Source organism: Xiphophorus hellerii, chromosome 8, assembly GCF_003331165.1.
Source record: "Xiphophorus hellerii strain 12219 chromosome 8, Xiphophorus_hellerii-4.1, whole genome shotgun sequence".
In the NCBI taxonomy this organism is placed as follows: Eukaryota; Metazoa; Chordata; class Actinopteri; order Cyprinodontiformes; family Poeciliidae; genus Xiphophorus; species Xiphophorus hellerii.
The window spans coordinates 12,387,934-12,411,117 of NC_045679.1; the positions used below are offsets into that span (position 1 = coordinate 12,387,934).

The 23,184-nt window shown below is 34.7% G+C and overlaps 1 protein-coding gene across 1 annotated transcript in view; it reads left to right on the forward strand.

Annotated features, from left to right (window-relative positions):
* The window catches only part of LOC116725086 (transmembrane protein 132C), a 214,607-nt gene that overhangs the window by 187,366 nt on the left and 4,057 nt on the right, over positions 1-23,184 (forward strand). The window contains exons 6-8 of the mRNA XM_032570984.1: positions 6,236-6,379; positions 12,801-13,009; positions 17,027-17,336. Coding sequence (XP_032426875.1) covers positions 6,236-6,379; positions 12,801-13,009; positions 17,027-17,336 — 663 coding nt within the window. The remainder of the gene's footprint in view (positions 1-6,235; positions 6,380-12,800; positions 13,010-17,026; positions 17,337-23,184) is intronic.

A 23,184-nucleotide genomic window follows, 5' to 3' on the forward strand; every position in this document is an offset into this window, starting at 1 on the left:
TACTGCACAAAATCTATTGAATCTATCTTTTGTTAGATTTCTTGTATATTTATTACTTGAGTTATAACAGGTGTGACTATCCTTATCAAAAAATGTTTTTTTGTTTTACACTGGAAATTATACACACGTTGCTTATGTGAGCCAACTCTCCACTTGAGTTGGATAGTGAATAGTTATAGCTATGGTATTTCCATGGGTCAAAAGCATATTTTCAGTCACTGAATAATAAATTGTAAGCCAGGGTTAAGCTAAGTTCATGAGCCAGATTTAGGTGAAGCTCTTTTCTTGTCCTCTTATCCATTCAAATAAATGTGTGGGATTAATCATAACTTATCTTGCCCATGTAGTAGAGAAAGATTTTGAATGCACATAAATCTAATATGGGAAGTTTTTTTCATTTTAAAAAATGTGCAGTGAATTGTAATCTATATGTGAGCTGTATATATTTTATTTTATTCAGGATGATTTAAACGAAAGCCATCAGTGGCATGGCATTGTCCCTTGTTCCCTGTTTTGATTTGTGTTTTCCCTTAAACATATGTCTTTGATTGTTTAATAGGTCTGGGACACAAAAAGTGTTTTGGAAGAGATACTTTTTTATGAGTGAGGAAAATCAGCCTGTTTTATGCATTCATTTTCACAAAAACAAAAGCACACACCATCCATTTTCTGTATGTAAACAGCCGTTCAATTCTATATATTTCCTTCATGAAATCTTAAAACAAAAACTTGATAAAAAAAATCTGTTTATATGTACAACAGGGGGCTGCACAGTAGCGCAGTTGGTAGCACTATTGCCTTGTAGCAACAAGGTCTTGGGTTTGATTCCCAGCCGGGGTCTTTCTGCGTGTTCTGTGTGTGCATGCATGGGTTCTCTCCAGGTACTCAGGCTTCCACCTACAGTTCACAAACATCACTTTTGGAGTTAATTGGTTTCTCTAAATTATCCTTAGATGTGAGTGTGTGTGCATGGTCGTTTGTTCTGTCTGTCTCTGTGTTGCCCTGCCATGAACTGGCGTATTCCTCCTCTCGCACCCCAGGGTGTACCCCTCCTCTCGCCCGAAACGTTCGCTGGAGATAGGCACCACCCACTAGAGTCAAAGGTGTAAGAAAATGGCATACTCATGGTTGTTGGTCATTTTAACGTGATTTATTTATAAATGCATTTATGCAATTTTTTACAGTGTTGAGGTAATACATATAGAACCTGGAAAAAGCTAGAAACTAACAGATGGAGGGAAGGAAGCACACAAGAAGGACATTAAGTAAGGAAAGAGGGAAGAAGGGACACAAAGAAAGACTGAACTAGGTAAGCTATTAGGGATCCAAAAAGGAAGTAACGATGAATGAAATTAGAGAGAGAAGGAAGGAGACAAAGAAGAAAGAGTGGGATACTAGGAAGGATAGGAAGAAGGGCAGGACAAATTTTTATTTCCTTTCTTACCCATACTAGGAAATTTCCTAAGTAAAAATGTTTATACTTTTCCAGGCTTTGTGTAGCAACACTACATCCACATTCAGTGACATTTGCTCTCCATTTAAAAAAGACTCCATTTGTGTCAGCAAAGTGCATTTTAAAATGACTCGTGTGCTTTGAACAATAAAATATTTTCTTATTTATTTACCTTTCAGACTTTAAGCATTTTTGTTCTTTCCAGCTCTAATATATGATATTTGCCCTTCAAGACACATCATGTGGGAAACATCTACGAGAAAGTTTTAGTTGCAATGTTTTTGTATAAGGAGCGAATGTGTTGTAGTTTTTCACAGCTGTCTTTGCATTACAGCCTAATCAGTAATGTCTTCTTTTGCATAATTCGGAAGGGTACATTGTCAGGATGTCATATGCTTGCACTGTACCCTCACCGTTGTCTTAAGTGGATTTGTAAATGTATGAGTGGCCAGCACTACACTTTGCAAGTAGGTGACAAATCCAAAAGCACTCTCAGACATCCATGGCCAGCAAGTCACCTGAACTAATGGAAATATTGCTCTGAGGCGAATAACAAGAGCAGATTTTGTCCTTCAGCCCACTCACATTCACATACAGTAACGATCCTCTGAGCAGCACGTCTGTAGGTTGTTTGCTCCCGAACACATGATTCATTCTCTACCATATCAGCCCCCACACGCTCCACCCTTGTACCCAGCTGCACAGAAGCATAATGGCCTTTTATCGATTCTCCTGTCTTTCATCGTCTTTCTTCTCTTTTTTTTCTTGCCCTGTGCTCTGCAGTGCAATGAAAGGTGGTTAAAAAAAAGATGTCGCATGAGGAGAGGGGGGGGCATGCTTGTTTTTTAATCTGGCCATTTTCAATGCATGTGTGTGTTAAAGTTAATTTGTTTCCATGTGCATACAGATAAGTGGGTGGGTGTATGTGGAAGATGTGTTTGTATTAGTAAATAATGAAGCCATTTGAAGATGTGAATGTTTATCACTGGTTGTGTTCAAATTGAATTCATGAATAAGATATGCTTGTAACATATCTGCAACACAAGAAGAGAATTGAGAAGCCACAGCGAATAGGTTGATGACTTCTCTGACTAAAACATACCTGTTTTGTCCCGTCATATGTTACGCAAACCTAAAATTCACGAAAAATGTAGACAAAAAGACTGCTTAATGTCATCATTGGGATAAAGTTTGTTTATGTTGGTGGTATGGTATCTACACATCAGTAGCTGGAGCTCATTAAGACCTTTTTTGACTGTTGCTTCAGTCCTAATGGCTCATTAGGTAAAAGCAGACACTTTTCTTCAAACGTTGAGGCACAGAACACAGAGCCCATTGAGGATGATTACTTACAATGCTGTGAAAACTTTTTGCCCCTTTGCAATTTCTTCTGCTTTTACTTTTTGTCAAACGCACTTGTTTCAGATCATAAAAAAACTTGGAAAAATCAGACATGGTAGCTAAGGTGAAGGCAATGTTTTTTTGCTTTTTTTCTAATGGTGGCTTTATTTATTAAGGGATAAATTTGTCCAAACCAACTTTGTGAAATTAAATGAGTAATTGCCTCCCAAGCCTATAACTGGTTGTGTCACTTTTGTAAGGTACAACTTCAAAAAAGCTTTTGCAACAACTTTTTAACCTGCTCGTCTTTAGTGAATTGTTTTAATTTAGCTACTTCTCTATCCATTTCTTTATTTTTTATGTCCTTTTGCTTCATGTCCTTTTCCTTTGTAACACACAGATTGAAGTCATAATAATCTGTCATAACTGTCAGAGCTCCAAACAATTGTACAAAACACAAAAGTATTTTTTTACTCATCATCACAAAAAGAGACCATACTGAGGAGAAATCAATTGACTCAGTAGTTGGCAGCCTGCAAACTGGCATCATAATATGACAAATTTATTGTTGTAAATGAAACATCTGTTTATTTGCAATTTAAGAGACTCCACTGTATTTCTTTTTTCTTTTTTCAAATGTGCACCATTTGTGGCCCAAAGTTCAAGCTGTAGAAGTAAAATCAGTTTAAGTACAAACTACAACTACGCTGGACTTTAAGGCTTGGAACATTGGATATATCTTTTACCAACTTTTCATTGCAATAAATTTGTTTTGTAAAACCTACATAAACATGATGAAAATTGAAATATACAAAGAAACTGGGTTCTTTTTGATCTAGGTTTAACAGCAAAATCACTCACACATTGTGTTAGTCACACTAGTTGGAACAGATGGTGTTTTCCTGTTAAAAGGCCAAACACATCCACACATTGGGTTTAAAATTCCCGTGATAAACAACAAGTTATGGATTTGAAAATGATATACATCTTAAATACAGTTTTTAAAAGCGGTACTTATATGTGAAATACTATTTCCTTTGATATATTCATGAAATACTAACATTTTTTAAACTTCCTACAGATGGAATAAACAAATCATTTGTGAGCAAAGGTTTTGTATTTTTGAGAATTCCTATAGGGGATTTTGTTTGTTCTCATTTTGTTCTTCACAGTTTTATAATTATACTGGTTTATTCAGTAAACACAAAAGGAACAAGCAGCCAAACATAGTTAGTTGTTATTTTTCCTCACAAAAGAAAAAGAAAAAAACGAATCATTTTTATTGTAAGATGGGAAGCTTTTTATTTTCAGTTTAGCCTTAAATCACATTCATTTTACCATAGAAACAGTTTGAGGATAACAAAAAGCAACACTCTGAGTGAACAAAGCAAAATCTGAAAACAAGTGCGCCTCTGCCTTTTAAACAGCTAGGCCTCTTGATAGCCTTTCTTTGAGCTAATGATGTGCAAGATCCACTGTTATACCAAATCTTCTGACAGACAAAGCACTGGGAGCACAAGGATTACCAGCCGTTGTCTTAATTGATCTCATTATCTTTTTCCCGCTCTTCTGTAAGGCCTTTCACTCTCGAGTGTATCTTGTGATATCTTTTAAATGACTGCAATTTACTTGAACATATCATTGTCATTCTATTTTATATGTATTTTTTTCTCTTTATACTTGAGATGTTGCTGCAGGAGAGCTGCAAAGAAGCAACTTTTTCTACTTCACTTAAGCCATCTACGAAAGGAAATAATTTTCCTTTAATGTTTGGTTGTACGTTCTAAAACATATCGTGCATCATTTTACTGTATTAGTAGAAAGGTAACATATGTTTAGGTACCATTTTGAGATGTTTTAAAAAAGAACACTGAACTTATTATTGAATGCTTGTATGCATCAGATGATCATGACTTCTTGTATCTGCATGATAGCAGTAATCGAAGGTGGTTTGATGGAACCTGCTGCAGAAGCGCAAGCTCGTTTTGAGAAAGTAAACCAGATACCCCCTGTCCTTTTCTATGATAAGGCTGTTTCCTGTTACCTTCTTTTGCTTGGATCTCTTTTATGAATTTCTTCAAATTTTGTAGTGAGTGCTTCATAAGTATTAAAATCTGAAAGTGGTGAATCATTTACAACAAATTGTGCCAAAAGATGGTAATAATCAAATAAAGGTATGTTCTGTGTGTATTTATTATTTATTATTTACATATCATATTTACACATCAATATTTCTCGTTCTTAGTCTGTATGTATTCATGTTTTTCAAGAGGCCCAGCATTTATAGAGCCGATTTTAAAATCAGTAAATACAGCAGCTTACTGAGCAATTTTTCTGTTTGGGTGTAGCTGTGAGACAAGTACTGTCAGCAAGCTGTCCACAACATGTCATTGCCATTTTTCACACTTCTTCTCAATCGATTGGTGGAAAGAAAAATAATCTTTACTTGGTGCCAAAGACCTTTAAGCAAGGAGTAAAAACACCCTTTTTGCTTTATACCATCTCTGTGAAAGTAAATATTACCACTGACAGCTACCTGCCATTTTCTGGGCTTCTTGAGCATGTTTCAAAGGGGCACTTCATGTGAAGGGTCTCAGATGGTGACTATTTACTATAATTGCAGAAGATGGCACCTTCAAATACGTGGCATTTAAAGGTTGTCTTTAAGTTTAAGGGCACAGTCTTGCAGCTTTTTTTTCCAGTGTTTCTTGTCTGTGACTTTATGTACTGAAACAAAACTTCTCTTTCAGACATTCTACCAAATGTACTTTTTTTGCTGCAGCTTGAGAACAAAAGGGTTCCATTTTTCAGATATTAAAACATTATATTTACAAGAATGGAAAGGAATATTTGTAACACATTTTGAAACAGCTAAACTATAACATATGTTTCATATATAGCCAAGAGTTACACCAAAGAATCTGGAGGTCCATTTCCTTCTTAATTAGATTTAGCCATTGGTCCGCTCAATGGCAGTATGGTAGGCTTGAGCACAAAAACAAAAACGTGCTTCATGGTATAAAAAAATTATTTACGATCTGAAATGTCTAGCATAATCTGATGATATTTTTATTACAACAGAAAAGCAGAAGTTACTTTGGATAAAAACAAATAACATCTGCCAGAAAAATAATTTTATTAGGGTCTATGTAAATGGGGAATATGTTTTTTTTTTTTTGGGTTGTGATTTCTGATGATGCACAATGTTTACATAACTGGGGACACTTGAAGAGAAAAAGTACAGTTAATACCTGGCTGACACGGAAGGATATAAAGAGGGGAAAATTGTAACAATTTCTTTTTTTAGCAGATTTGTGGTCGTCACTTTCTTTCTTCTGTAGCCTCAATTGGCACTCTACACTGCCTGATTTATTTTGCTTTAGTCAGCTCATGGAACCTTGTCTAATGTCTACCAATGTTTCCCCTTGTGTTTCTCTGCAGGACACTGAGATCCTGAACACGGCTGTCCTCAATGGGCGCACAGTTGCTGTTCCTGTTAAGGTGGTCACTGTAGGGACAGATGGTGCTGTGTCAGATGTTACGGAGTCAGTGGAGTGCAAATCAACAGACGAACAGGTTATCAAGGTTAGTGTGTCGTGAAGCTTCTGGTTTCACCTTGCCTGTTTTTAGGCGATTTGTTTATAGCCAAGGAATTTTTTTCAAAAGCGATCATAAGGACTTACAGATTACACAATCAGACTGAAGTATTACAGTATTTCAACTCGTACATAAAAATTGCCACAAGTGTTTTTGTTTTTTTGGTTTTTTTACAAGCTAATCTTTCAGCTAATACCTATAGAAGGTTAAAAACTGAATTGCAAAAACACATTTATACTAAATGTTGGACATTTTCTTCAGCTTCTGGTAAGTAAATAAGAGGAATTTGTAGCAACCTCTTAGCAATGATGGGAATGGAAACACTATTTAAATGTATTCTTTGTTGTATAAAATATTTTTTATCTCTATTTGTTCAGGTGGTGTTTTATTCTTGAATACTCTGTCTTAGCAACCAGGGAACAGCTTTCAACTGCAACACTGTGGTTGCCCTTAGTCCATTTTTAAGATATCTTATGACAGAAAATTTCCGAACAGTTTGCCCGACAACAATTCATAAATTTCTGGTATCTACCATCCACATGCACTGAAATTACATCACAATGCAGAATCTGTAATGTTCACTCTGTGCTTAGATTAATATTGAATGGCTATTAAATTTCAGAAAGTCATATGTGAACATAATTTATAAAATATGTTCATATATAATTAAGCGTACTGTTTATAAAATTCACATACTGCAGCTTTAACCTTGCAGTTTTTAATAGCAAAATTCTGCGATTGGTCAAGTTATTTTGTTTCTCTTAATCTCCAGTCTGATAATGTCAGCTTCATTGTAGTTCTTAGAAACATTGAACTTTTCTCCAAACTAGGCACAACAATAGCTTTGATGTCTATAAAACTATCTGCATGTGTCCTGTGAAACTTGCACTCTCTGTCAACATTTTGTGTGCTTGCATTTCCCAAGGCAACTTGCATGTTTAATAAAGTCAGTCTACCAGAACAGAGCCTACTCACTGGCAGAAAAACAATGGTTGCTTTCAAAATAAAAGTAACATAATTTTACTGACTAATTTAAAGATCATTTGCATACAATTTCAGAAAACTAATTGAAAGAATATACCAATTCTACTGGTTTAACTTGAGTTGTCACAATATATTCTGTTTCTCAAAAACGTTTTTAATAATTTCACAAATCATGACGGTTGTTTGTTTTTATTTATTTACTTATTTGTAAACTATGGTTGCTTGTTCCCCATAGAAATTCATCAAAACTTACCTTTACTTGCGACACAAAGTATTCTATGCCAGCTGGTCTTGGTTTAGTAGATCATGCCCCTTCTCAGTTTAAAAAAAGTCACTTGATCTCACTGTCAAAAAGCTGCAAAGATGTTATACCCACCAGTATGCTGACTATTACTTGATCAAGATCAAACACAAAATGAATGAAACTCAGATCAAGTCAAGAAAAAACTTTGAAAGACCTTCAAGAAAACCTACAAAACTTTTGCCCAGAAGCACTGTGAAAGATTACAGGATAGTCTGGCTTCTTGGAGGCAAAATACGTATGTATATATAGCAATAAATATGTAGTATAGATGATCAAAGAGAAGAGTAGCGACAGGGCACATCTCTCAGAGGGTTTCATTATCCACCGAAATGATACCACATATTGTGATGTTGACCTTGTGGGCCAGGGACCGGGTGCTCCAACAGCTCACACATTTGCTTTTGGGAGCAGTAAGCAGCACCCCGTGTTTTAAAACTAATATCAAAGGAATCTCAAAATAACACAGTTTTTGATCTTATTGTATCCCGACAATCACTGTTTTATTTAGAGTTTGAGAGTAAATTCTCTTTTTAAACCAGAATGGATCCTCTTTAGCTCACTTGCAGGGGTGTCTTGCACTAAAGCTAATGCTGTGTATTAATAGATATCCGACACTAAGAAGTTTGTGAATAAATTATCAATGACGTTCAGTAATTCAAAAAGTGCACAGACTTCTGAAGTTATAGAGTAGAAACATTTGGTCTAGAAATTTATCTGAGACAGTTTTATGTATGTGTTTGATTTTTTTTCTATTTCTGCAGAAGACAATTATCCAATTTAACAGTTTTAGATTAAGAATCTATGACCCATGTTTTTTTAAAGGGTGATATGTATTTTTCAGGCCATTTTAGGGCCATTTTATACCACAATCGAGAAACTATGTTACCTCAAGTTATTATGAAAAGGCTGTATATATCTATATAAACTTCAGAAAAATTAGATTTTGTATCATAAATCGAAGCAATGCTACTGGTATGTTTTTGATGAGGAAATGAAATTATAATGTGATATAAAGCTCTAAAAAGTGGATTTTGCATGAAGTCTTCTGTTTTGGTTATTTTTTCAGAGCACATCCTTTAAAGATGCCAACCTATGTAAATACACTTGGATAAATATTTTTTGAGTAATATTTCTAAAATATCTATCCTATAAATAAAATTAAAATGTGTTTCCCATCATTGGAGGTCAGTAGGAGTAAACAAAGTGATTGGTATTTACTGTGGCATAATCACAAACTTTAGAGGGAAAAACAGATGCTTCATAGAGTGTCTTCTATCTTTGGAAGTGGTCTCCCTTTTTTCCCTTTTATCATCTATATTTAAAACCTTTGAAATTTTTATGTTAATCTAGCAGGCCTTTGCTTTATTGAGCACGTGGTATTTAAGAAGACTAAAGGCTTTCAAGTGCTCTTCACAATGTAACTTATGAAAAGCTGAAGTCAGACTTGAATGTAAATTTCATGAAAATTGTAAAACTGATGCAAATGTATTACTGTTTTTCCCCTCCAGATGTATACATAATATGCTTATTTCTGTTACTCTTTAATAGTCACAAGTAAAAGGTTTTTTTTCTTTTCATTCTTAAGTTAGCATGTTCAAACAATGCTAATAAAATAATTTAACATTGAAAAAAAAAACCTCTCCAGTCGTACCTGTTTTCTGCAGAAAAATAATCTTCTCAACAACAAAATGTTTGTTTTCAAGAAACACCTTTTTTTCTTTTATGATATTGCCCAAAGAGAGCATCTATAAAAAAATAGGACAGCGCCAAGAGCAAAACTCTGAGAAACCCCACAATTAATTTTAGTGACAGCTATGTCCTGAACAATTAAGAGTTCTCCTTGATATTTTTATCCGTCATTTGGATTTAATAATTGAGAGTAATAATATTTTGGAGCACTTCAGTCTACAATAACCAAATTATAAATGAGAAAATTTGTAATTTTGATACATTTTTAAGTGTTTCTATAAACTTTTCTGAACATAAACCTTCCTTCTGCGGATAGGTTAACAATTGTTTTTGATCACTTTTTTAAGGATTTTTGACAAAACAAAGACTAGAAAAATCAAACAACATGAATCTTAAGGGTCAAGGGAAGTATTTTAACAAATGTTTAATAACTGATAAAAGAGAAAATATGATCTGATCAAAACCAAAAGTGTGTCGTGATAAAGTTGACTTGATGTAGATTTCAACATACAAGTTGAATGTTTAAAAACCACAAGATGACATGTACTTTGTGAAATTATTTGTTGTAAACAGAGGATTTCATACTTTTCTAGTGATAGATCATCAAGTGTGTAGAAAAGACACGGATAATCTCTAGGCTAATTAAGCCTAAGTTTTACTGGTGAAATAGTTTATAAAAACATGCCAGCCAATCACAGGAAGACAATGTTTGACATTGGCTTTTAATCAACAGTGATAAAAAAATAATTATTTTTTGTGTCTTTTAACTAGAAATAGTAAGATGATCTCGTCTGACACGGAATAAATTTATAAGTAATATTTTTTTTTTCTAAGCTTAATAATAACTTCAGTCTGGAGCTACCGCCTCATAATTCTCAGTTTGTTATTTGAGGCTACTTAACTGAACTTTATACCAAGAAGCATGTCTTTTCCAGAGGTAACCCTTCTTGTTGTACTAATTTAAAAATAGGGTGAAATGTAATTTATTCTCACTGGGTTCTCAGAGATATTTTTAATATAGATTTGCCCTCAACACATGGCCCTGTGCTGTACGGCATGCTGATCAAAACCTTAATTTAGTTTTAGCCAGTTATCTTAAAGTCATTGATTCATTCATCCATTCATGCCATTGTAATGATTGGTAAGGTACAAGACTGACTACACACTTAATATTGTCCACAGTGAACTGACACAGATTTGCGTGCAGGTGTGTGTGTGTGTGTGTGTGTTACCACTGATAAGAGGTAGAGAGAAACTGAGTTTCACTTTTTAATGTACTGCAGAATATGGCACAATCTCTGTTCAATCTTTAAAGCTATCACCTAAAATGCCCTGAATAGGGAAAATATTCCAATGCATCTGGAGTGCAATAACAAAGCTGAGGAAAATTGGAGATTTCCTGTTAAAAATGGTTTGAAAACCTTAATACGATCAAGAGGCGGATAAAGAAGTGAATCTTCTTTATCCGCCTCTTGATCGTGTTATTCTTTTTAAGTCTTAAAAAAAACAATAAGAAGGGAGACTCTGAAGGACAAATTGAAAACAATTTTGGGTTCATAATATCTATTATAATCCATCTTTTTTTAAAATCAAAGTGATTTCATCCATCGACATAAAGTGGGTAATAACTACAAGATGTAAAATTTTAGTGTCATTATTTTCGTGTACAAATTCAAAATCATTATGGTGATGATTTATGAAATTGTAAACAGATTAAGTGTTCTGCTACAAGGGTGAAAGGGAAACACTTTTTCCCCTTTGAATTATAACCATTATTATCCACATTATGGTTTTACTGGTCAAACATGTGATGCAATTTTATTGAAGGACATAACACTTTTCCACCACGACAATGACCTCTGCCTTTAAACTGTTAAGTCCCAAAAAGAGCAAAATATACATTCAAAGCATACTTCTCTTGCAGAAGCTTTAAGAAGGAGTTTTACAAGTACTTGGAAATTTAACCATATGTAGCATAGTAATTACTGTGCAGGGAATTCCACATAATATGACCTTACATTAAGGCTTTGTGAACTATTTTTATATCAGTTAGGATAAGATCAACTTGGATAACAAAAATCTATTTAATATATGAACCAGTACAGTGGCTCTTGCATAGGTCTAGTTAGGTCTAGTTAGAAATCTCTAAATATGCAGTTTTATTTATGTCCTTTATTCGACTTTGCCTTAATAAAACATAATTTCTAAAGTTTTAAATATCCCCACAGTTTTCATATTACTTTTAATCACTGTTTAGGTTTCAACATGCGTGAGGTTTGGGTAATGCTCACTCTACTGATAATAAAAGTCGATGAGTGGGAGAGAATAAGGAAGGGGTAATGAAGGTGAGGAGGAGGAGAAGCTGACAGACACAAAGCTGTCAGTTTTGTTCCTCAGAGAGATGGGATGATCTTGCACCATTTGAGAGTTAAAGCTGCCAACTCATATGCAAAGACGGATGACAGTTTTCTTTTGACTGGTTTGTTAGAAAGAGGCGATTGTCACTACTAAGGATTTGTGCTGAAATTAACAGTTGTGCCAATCAAGTTTGTGATGGGTTTATAGATTAAAAAGATTACAATGAGAGGAAAAATCAAAACATTTAAAATGCCCTGTATTGCAAATGTAGAATGTTCTTGTAAAGGTTATGTGAATGTTATAATGACAATATTTGCAATGTCCTGAATATACCATTCTTCATGTTGGAACTTCATCTGAGTAACTTTGATAGCTCATTGGATTTGTGCTTCATCCAGCTGGTCATTATTTAGTTCTGAGCATTTTGTTCTCTAGTTGGATAAAACAGGTTGGTGTCTTTGCAGGGATCCATCTGTCCAGTTGGATCAAATTCCAGCTACTTGCCCATGTAATAATGCTTTTCACATACACATGTATGTCACATCTACACATGATGCACCCACGCCCATGCAAAAAGTACTTACTCAATGCACATACAATGAATCACACCCAGTGTTGAACAACCCAAGTAAACCAAATGAATAAAAGAAGTAAACTAATATGTGAAATAGTTAGTGGGATAATAGTGAAATAATAATTCAAATTAGTAAATGAGTATTGAACATGCTTACTGCAATCTAATTAATGTATATAAGAGCAAACACTTTTTTGTAAGAGGACTTTAAGATATATCCTGTATTAAGAAAGAAGTCTGATTCATTTCTCAGCTGTGACTTTGACCAGAAAACCTCAAAAAGTTCAGATCCTCACAAGTTTTGCCAACAACAATGGTCCAAAAATGAACACACAGATATGAGAGAAACCTCTTTGATACCAAACAATAAGCTTTATGAATTCACCTAATTTTCAAAATAAAGATAATGCATGAACCCCTTGTTCAAAATAGATTTTATTTTTGTTAAAGAGATAGTCTGAAGCCAATTTGTTTTTGTGTTGTTTTTTCTCTGTTTTCAGGTATCCGAGCGCTGCGATTATGTGTTTGTCAATGGAAAAGAGACGAGAGGAAAGAGAAGGGTGACACTCAACTTCACCTACAGTTTTTTGAGCGCACAGCTGGAGATGAGTGTATGGATCCCCCGCCTACCGTTGCTCATAGATGTATCTGACCCCGAACTCAGTCAGATAAAGGGCTGGAGAGTCCCTGTTAGTGCTGGCAGCAGGAGGTAGGACATGGTTTGCATTATCACTGATCCCTCCTTTTTTAAAATGAAAACACTACAGGGCAAAGGAAGATGAGATAAAGCTTGGAAATAATGTCCTCACACAAACTTTACCTTGCCTCACAAACACATTTTGCTATTATTCAGATGTATAACAGATAATGGCTATATATATAATGTCTGGCTATATATATATCTACTATATAGCCAGACATTAAAATATTATACAACAGTAAAATAGTTTCAACCCAAGTGTTGTTTGTGTTCAGAAGAAATATCGCAGAAATTCTGTGCTTGCATTAGGGCATGTTTCATGACTTGGTTAACACAACAAAAAACGTCAACAATTGACTGGTCTTGCAGACCTTTGAGGCATGAAATGCAGCTGCAAAAGCAGTTCAGATGTATAATGAGTGCCAACAAATTCACTAGAGTGGTGTCCCAAAAAGTACTTATTAAAAAGAAGGAATACTGATTTGGATTATTAAGGAGCTTTGGCAATACCAGAAAGTAATGAAAGCACAGCAACCTGAATAGAAATATAGATTCTACTGAACAGTTCTGCTGAAGCAATTAAATAAAATTAACAAATACATTGTTATTATGTGGCAGTGGCACCAACTTCTTTCCAGGTACACACTAAATAGAAATCAAGTTTATTTCAAAGGGAAATATGTTTGAAAGTGAGGTTAAAAATTTGGCTTTAAAAATATGTGGCTGTTGAAGTAGTGTCCTCTTCATTGTTAACTTGTTAAGTATTTTGCATACACAAATGCATGAGGAGAAATAGTACTTTACTTTTCTAATGTCTTTGAAACACTGCAGTAGTTTATCCACCCAGTTTAAACTTCAATCTAACCACAACCGCTGTTTGAAAAAAAAAAAAAAACACTTATGTTTCCATAGAGTGTAGGACATCGAAATGTTTCAAATAAAGTTCACTTGATTCAATGGCCATCAGCAAGTTTAACCATCTCAATAAAAACAAGGCATTTGGCAGTGTTCTGGAGAATAAAGGTTTATACAATAAATTGTCATTGCAAAACAACATCAGTAATATCAAGTACCATTTGAAAAGTTATTCACAAACATTTAAGAAAGTTTTCCCAGGAATAGACATCCAAGCAAATTAGTTTGTCATGCAATGTTCTCAGAGATTGCACAATACCCAAGAGCTACATTCCAGACCTTACATAACTCTTGTAAAATGTTAAAGTTCATCGCAGGATAAAGACTACTTAAAAGGGATGCCAGCAGAATGACTCTTTTCCACTAGCAGAACAGGACTTAAATAAGTCGGGTTTAAACAGTTGTGTTCACGGAATAATGATTCTAAACGCAATAAATATTAACAGACAGTCTAAAAATGAAACAAGTGTTTCAATGGAACTGTCAAAGTTCAGACCTCAATCTGACTGACTCTATTACAGCTGTGCGTGCATGAATTTCTGCAAACACCAATGAATCAAAGCCATGTTGTTAAGAGCAGTGGGCTTAATGAGAACGGTGCATCCCACAGAATACAATCACCTCAAGCTATTGCTGATAGAGTCTTTTCTGGACACTAGTGGATCATGGGATGTATTATTTATTTATTTAATAAATAACGGCAATGTGGGGTCTGGTATGTGTGTTGGTACACAAAAGGTTAAATTTACTTCCTTTAAGATGTTTGTAAGGACCAGATAATTTTTTTAGTTTTTTTTCCATTATATATTTTGTCTTTATATGTAAACCTTTAATATGAATGACATTTTTCCAATGACTGTTTATGCCGAGTTAAGCAGTTTTGTAATGCAGCATTTTCTTGCTCATCAGCCAGTAAGCAACAATGCTTATGTTCATTTTCAGAAGTGAGCTCATATAAGCCAATATTTCAGTCTGGTTGTTGTTGTTTATATTGATTGAATTTTGAGCAAGCTAAGCATATATTAAAACCATCTCCACAGATCCTAAATATTGCCAAATCTAGAGCACAGCATTGAAGCAAAAATATACTTTATACTATACTAACAAATGGAAACATTTACAGATATAATTTAGGTCCTTTTTTGAAATTCATACAATCTGAGGGGTCTCACAGTTACATAAAGGAACGCTTTATAAAGAATGTATAGTTTTTGTAATTGAAAGAATGTTTATAAGACAAGTAAATGAGAGAGTAACAATAAAATTACCAACATTATCTGTCCATTCCAGCCAAGAAAAAGCTCACTCATTTACACCTAAGTTAAAAAGGCCCCTCATTAAAGTCTAATACCTTGGCTGATGTGTCACTTAGTGTTAAAAACAGGCCCTGACCCCCATGTTTCTGCTGTCAGCCACTAATGTCACCTCTATGTGGACTTCTGTCCCCTCAACTCAAGTGAAGGAAAGGGGGAGGGGGATACGGTAAAGACAGGTTAGGAAGTAAGCCAAGCCACTGGGCCACAACATGTTAACCTGTCAGCACGTTTTCTGCCTGACAAGCCATGCCTCATTAAACCTAATAGAAACTGTCACGGTCATTCCCCCTGACCAGCATGGAAGCAAGTAAAGCTTGCAGCATAGAGAATAAAAGGTGCAGGACAGAAGTGAACAAGGAGAAGTGAAGAAATTAAGCAAATTTGGGGTAAAATCTGAGAGTCACGTCTGAAAATTGAGAAATAACACTGTGGAAAACAATAAAAACATTAGATCACAGATAAAGTTGTTTGAAATACAGTTAGAATACGGGCATCTATATTCTTGTGAAAATTATCAGACCCCTTACAGATTTCTTCAGTTTTTGCATATTTCTACATATAAAAATCTCAGTGCAACAAAGAAATGTTGAGAACTGGCAAAAATAACCTGACGTAATACAAAATGTTATTTTTAAACAACCTGACCCCATGTGAAAAGTTATTGTCCCTTGAAAAGTGACTGTTCAACCTAGAGGCTTCCCACTAGACTAAGGATGTTTCGTTTCTGAAATGTTGTGAGTGCTACTGCAAATCTAGGAGGACAAAACTATGTGTTTCACCAATCCTTAAAAAAACAAGAATGATTTTGTTTTACATGTGTAGTTTCTTTACATAGGTGCATGATGTGTTGCCTTTAGAGTTATTTTAAAGTTATTCGTGTTTATCAGGCAGCTGATATTTAAAATTCTTTATTCAGCAGTAACTCAGTAGGGTTAATTGCAATTAGATCAGGAATAATCACAGTTAATCATTTAAGAAGTGGGGTGATTAATTGTTCATATAGAGCCAGGTTTGTTTGGATAGTTTGTTACCCTTAATGAATGAAATTGGCATTTGAAAGCTTCTCTTTGTCTGAAATTAAAATGAGTTAATTATTCTGAAATGCTTAAGACTGACGACAAAACAAATATGGCTGATGTTTTTAATGGCTCAAATAATGTTTGATGTTTATAACATTAGCAGTGAAACAATACTACATACACAACTCAACCAAATGGAGATTTGCAGGCAAAATGTGTGCCCTCTAGTCATTTTAAGCATTTTTATTTTCCTAACCTAGCTCCTTTCCTACCTGGAATGGTTATGTTTTAATGTGAAAGGGGATCATTTAACTTACATCAAAAGTAAGGTGTACCTTAAATCTGTTCCAAAATTCAATTGTAGGTTTTGAAAATGCTTTCAGTAGAGGAATTTTAATTTGCTACAACACATGCTTTCTTAGATGGCTGTATCTGCAAAGCATTTGCCGAGGGCCAAATAAATGGCAGACATACTGAGAAATATCAGTTGCCCTTTTAAAGAAAATGAAAAGCAAGCTAGGCAGCAGTTTTCCTCTGCAAGTTGATTTTAATAGATCTTTTTAAAACTCTGCCAGAGTAGCTTTTGAAAAGCCAGGCAAGCATGCAGAAAAACATGATTTGCAAGCATCCAGTCGATCAGCTTTTAAAAAGACATCTTTAGCTACTATGCTTTATAACTCGGACTCAATTTGAAAATATATTAATGGTGTCTAACATTCATCTGCTTAACTAATTAACTAATAAATTAAATCCATTTCTCTTACTTTGCCACATAGATACGAGAGAGTCACCGATGACAACGATGGTGTCTATGGACAAGAAGAAAGGACAGAGAATGCTTGTGTAGCCCAGTACCAGAGCACCTCTCTGCATGTCCTCACACAGTTTGTTACAGATGCAGGGGAATTTAGAGGAGCCATGGAAGAGGGCAGACCGGGTCAGCAAAACTTCTTACTGGGTACAGACTGGCATGTGGATGTCACGCAACTTGTCCAGGAGTCTCTAAGGGTGCAGGACCCGATGATTGCCGAGCTCCTGGAGAGTCAAGTGCTAATTGGACTGAGTTCTGGAACCACCAAACTGCAGGTAGTGTGAGTAACAGTTTCATGTTGAGGTTATTATTGGGGATGATCCAGTTAATACATGATAATACATGAGCTTTGCTAAACAGGAACAAGATATTTTGGCAATACTAATATATCTACTCTGAATTTTCCTGTGAAATTCTCCTGTACTCCAAACTCTGTTGTAGTTTGGCATAATGCATAAAGTTTTTGCTTAGCATTTCAGATGTATTTATTTATAGTAGGAAACCAAGTCTTTAAGATTTTGAAAAAATCTGCCAGCCTCCAATCGATTTGGTCTTCAATATGTAGGCTTGTGTCTATTAGCCATAATTACTTACCATAGGATACAAAGCTACTTTACCAAGTTTAGATCACTTTTAACTTCTAAACTTTTGTGTGTTCAATATATACTCTTGCATGAATAAAAGCAAGTTGGAGTGCAGTTAGACACTTTCTGCACTGAGAAATCCATGTACTACACAATTTAAATTATTAGTGAGAACAAATACACAGAATTCTTTACTCCCACATTCTGAAGACTTAGCACTTAATAGGATTTGATCAGTCTGTGTGTTGTGTATTTACTATTTTCTTTTTTGGGTGGGGACATGCATGTTTGTTCCATCATCGACGTTGTATCCTTGCTGTTAATTTGTTGCGGAAATGGATTCTCATCAAAAATGTCAGCAAAAGTCTCCATATTTTTATTTTATTTTTATGTGTGCTATATTTTGGCATCAACAAATGATAATTTTCTTGCTTTGGCCAAGATGTTTTACAGCATGACCTTAACATTTTTACTTCACAACACCAACCTGAAACTTTTCATCCTTAGCTCTCATTGCCACTCTCAATAACTTTAAATCTTTGACCTTATTAACTCTTTTTATGTTTGAACTGTATATTCTAAAATTAAATACACTGACTTTAGTGCAGTATTTTCCAATCTTGTTCTTTGAAAACACTATGTGCCTGTGCACACTCTCATACATGCACAAAAACGGAAACAACAGTTTCCATCACTTTATTACCAGCACTTTCCAAAACTATCAGTGACACTCCTTTTATGAAAAACAGTCACCTTGAGGTGTAGACAGGAATGAGATGTTAGATGTGATGTTCATGTCAGCATTTTACAGGCTTTTGTTCTTTACTGCTTTGTTGAAGGCTGTCTACAACATGAACATTGTCCTGAATAGCGGAGATTGTTAAAGATCACATTTATTCTGCCTGAACTCAATAACAAGTCTTCTGATTATCAGAAACTTTTTATATGAGGACTCATGAAAAATCTTATATGGCTTTGATTGAAGTTGAAGGTGAGCAAGCTTGTGACCTTAGCTGAGTTATATGTTTGAGTTGGAAGTATAGTGTCTAAAATTCATGACTATTTATTCATCAGCACTTGTAAAACAACACTTAAGGGAATATTATGGAGTGTTTGCGTGTTCTACATTTGGTAGTTTTTAATTTGAAAAAACACAAATTTATTCAGATGTGAATTTTTGGCAAAAACCACAAGTGACCTTTGTATACTTCATTTTTGCGGCGGCTAGTTGCTTATTTAATCAAATACTTTAATTCAAGAAGGTTTCTTTTATTATCTGCTGATTCCGTTCAATTTACTTCTTTTTTGCCACTGATTAGTTGAAGCTTGAATGTCCCTGGTCTATAAAATCCTAAAAGAACAGTACCAGGAACAACAGCTTAAACAAAAGAGTTTGAAAACGGGTGGAAGGGGGAAAGCATTTGACCTTTTTTAGAATGTGAAAGTGCATCTTCTTTCAATTCTAAAATATTACATATTTATATGATTTAAAAATGTTATAAGATGTGATCTAGTCTTCACCATAATTTAACATAATTTTAATTTATCTCCAGATGTTCAAGAACAAGACAAATTTTTCTCTGTCATTAAGTTTTTTTTCCTAAGTTAAAACAAAATGGAAAAGCTGTTAATGAAGAAATAAGTATGTTTTTCTGTTTCTTACAATTTTATAGACCAAGTGGCAATTAGGCACTGCTAATCAAATGGGCTTGATTAAAGATCCATAAATGAAAGTAGAGACAGCAGTTTGGGCATTTTGCTGTTCTTGTGAGTGCAGGTGAGTAATACAATATCAAAGTGGACACATCCCTAGTTACCTTGGGAAAGCATTCATTGTTGTCCATTAAATGTAGATGGATTAACAAACCATAAATCCATCATTTTACAGAGACAGATAATTCACATGTAGAAATGATTTAAGACATTTCCCAGTCTTTCTTGGAATGGATGTCTCAATAAATCTACCTCAGGGTCAGTGCTAAAGGACTTTTACAACTCAGGTAAAATGTCCGATGTAAAAGTTTGTAGCAATGCAATTAGGGCAAGGTTGAGCAAGTCTTTATCTAGATATAGATTTATGTTATGTACTAATTTGCTGTATGAAAACATACAGTTGAAACAGGTATGACTTTTTTTCCATGACTAGCTAAAAGATTAACCTTGATCACACAGAATTTATTTAGCAGTTGTTTATACTGTAGTTTTATCATAATATGTTGCAACTTTTGGGATCTTTTAACTTGGTTTATGTTGTACAAGTCCTTTTAAAGGGATTTCATAATTCTACAGTTCAGGCAGTAATAAGTCTGGGTATGGTGCGCAAAAAAGGATTAGTTTTACAAAAAGAGAAATTACTGTTTCACATAAGGGCATATTGGTTTGATTAGCTTCCTTGCTTAAATAAATGAATTCATAATTTAAAACTGCAACTTGTACTTGCTTTGTTTGATATCCAGATCTGATGATCTGAAACATTTAAGTGTGACAATAATAAAAAAAACTAAGGGTGGAGGTGAACACTTTTTTGTAGCCCTGTATATATCTATATATACTGTATATATATCTATATCTATATATATATATATAGATATAGATATATATATTCAGCTCAAAATGAGTCTGGGGGATTTATTAACCAAAATCAGGTGTGAAAAAGGGATATGAAGCAAAACCCAGACAAAGAGAAAGATGGTAAACAACTCAATGTTAAAAAATATGTACATGTAGCAGAAAGAAAAATTCAACCAAAGGACAATAAGCATAATAGAATCATAATAAAGAGAAGTGGAAAGACAAAAATAAAATCAGATGAGTAAAGACACTAATAAGAGTCATACAATACCATTGTTTTAGTGACAAAATCATAAAATAAAGCCATTAACTCCATGAAGTAAATAACAAATTTGATGCCGAAAAAGGAACAAGCCTGAAAAACAGCCAGATTGATTCCAGTGAGGCATAAACACTTAAACCTATCAAGTTTACACCTGCGCCAAGTCTCATTCTATCAGTTTTTTATCACGTAGCTCAGTGCACACACACACACACACACACACACCAGATTCACAAACAATCACAGTTCTATTTATTTAATGATACAATCAAGGTCTTGCTCAGGAGACTACAGACGTCACTCTCACACCATAAATCAACGCCGGCTTGACATTTGCAAGACAACACAACAAGAGGAATACATCGCTGAAACACAGGCCATAAAATTCCACCTCTGCTGCAGGGGATTTCCTGGTTTCTAAAAAAATCCATGTTCTTATGCACATTTAAACTAAGTTGCGTAAAAGCACCTTCATATACTGTATATATATATATATATATATATATATATATATATATATATATATATATATATATGTATATATATGTTACATTACCTCAAACACTTAAAACACTAAGTTAAAGAACACATTTGTAGTTTTATTTGGATTCAATAAAGATTCACAGTTTCAAATGCATTTTGACTTTTAAACTGATGATCCTGTGCACTGAATCTTTAATGTTAGCAATATTTTACTCTGCTGAAAGTTTTATTGTGTTGCAAAAAGGAAGAATGAATCCATTTAAGGACTCTGACAGGTTATGGATGGGACACTTGCATACAAAACCTATTGTGCTGATAACCTTTGCAGACGTCAGTGTGCGAGTCAGACACACGTGGTTTGGGTAATAATAGGTTCCTTGTTATATTGTTGGTTGCTCATGCCTAGATCTAGGTCTAAAAAAGGATTTTCTGGGGTTTTGCGTATTGGAGCTTCTTTGATCTATACAGAAATGTTATAAGACATGAATTTGACTGGTCTGAATAGGAAAGGGTTAGACTGGGAAGGCTCTTTAATTGCTCTCTCGGGACAAAATGAATAAATCTGTAAACTTGAAAACTGATTTTAGAGGAAGGGTCTTGACACACCTGAAAGCCTTATGGGGAAATTTCACAATTATGGATATAGGTGAAAAGCAGAATCCGCAGTTTCTGTGGTGGTATGGAGGCAAGACATGGCTCTGGTAAAAAGAACAAGAAGTAATCTGACTGCTACAAGTACTATTACAGAATCTTGGAAAAGAGCCTCGACATGTCGGGATATAAGCACTGGAAAGTCTGGACAGCTGCTAGTTGGTACTCAGATGTTAGGTGGAAGAAAAGATGATCTTTTTGAAGGAGAAACAGAGCATCAGCAGAGCTGTCTCTGAGGTGTCAGACGTTTTTATAGATTATAATATTGGTTGAAAGATACTTGGAGTGTTGTCTTTTAATAGGTACATTATGCACCCTTTTATTCTCTTCTACAGTGGTTAAAGGGTCACTTTAAGAGTTCAAGTATGCATCTGATGTCTAGGTAACAACAAATTAACATGAGTTTTTATTTTATATACCTCATAGAAGTAGCATTATATATAAGCATAAAATTGCAAGTTCTGATAATAAGATTCATAACACTGGGGTGTTAGATTATTCTTTTGCTAAAGAACCAGTCAATAATGAAGGAAAACAAAAGCAGAACATGTTATTTACTTTATTTCACATTTTAGGTTTTGTCTGTCTCATCATATGCATTTCTCACAAAGATTTTGTGTCCCCACAAATCATAATCAATTGCTTAGACATTTTAAAATGCATATACAGTTCTGAGACCACACTGTTTGCTTTTGACAATTCAAGGGTATTCATCCATTCACTTTGACTGTGTGAGAAACAAAAAGGGAAAATACAAAAGGAGGAAAACGGGGTATTGGGTCTGGACAAATGAGGCGGTGATCGGTGCTGACAGTTCATTATGGCTGGTAAATGCAGCTCTGTGGGGGAGGCTGCAGGAAATACCGGAGCCCTAATTGGAGCGGATGGAAGAGATTCTCATCTCAAAACAATATCACAGCTATTTACATGCTTACACCTCTGGCTACTCTGAAAGTTGGGGCATTCCTTCTGAAGGTGTGGATTAGAATGCTGTTTTGTTGTGTGCTTGGGTTTTTTTTTTTGCATCTTTTCACAAGTATGTACTTTTTTATCAGAGCCTAATGTACACTATGTGCACAATTATTGAAGAAGTCTTATGTTTGTTAACCAGCAACTACAGTGCTTTTGCTCAACCTAAAATGTTAATAAACCTCAAATATGAATGTTCAAGAAAAAACATGAAGGATCTTTTTTATTTTCATCTGGTTGGTTGAAAATCATGAACAACTCAGAATTTTCCAATAAGCATTTCTGACATAATAAAGAAAGAATCAGTGACCCATACACTCACCCCTTTTTTCAATAACAGTGAAAAACTTTTGGGAAAAGCCTTCTGTCAGTTTCCTTATACCACAGGTTCTCACCTGGGTTCAGGGGACAATGCCATAAGTTACCTATCCAGCCGTGGACCCATCCATCTAGTCTGTCAAAAGTCACTCCCACTTTATCAGTCCAGAAAACCTTTGAAAAATCTGTCTTCAGATATTTCTTGGCCCAGTGTAGACGCTTCAGTTTGTCTGTCTTGTTGGTCAGGTTTCAGCTTTCTTTACCTTGGCCAGCTCTAAGCATTGT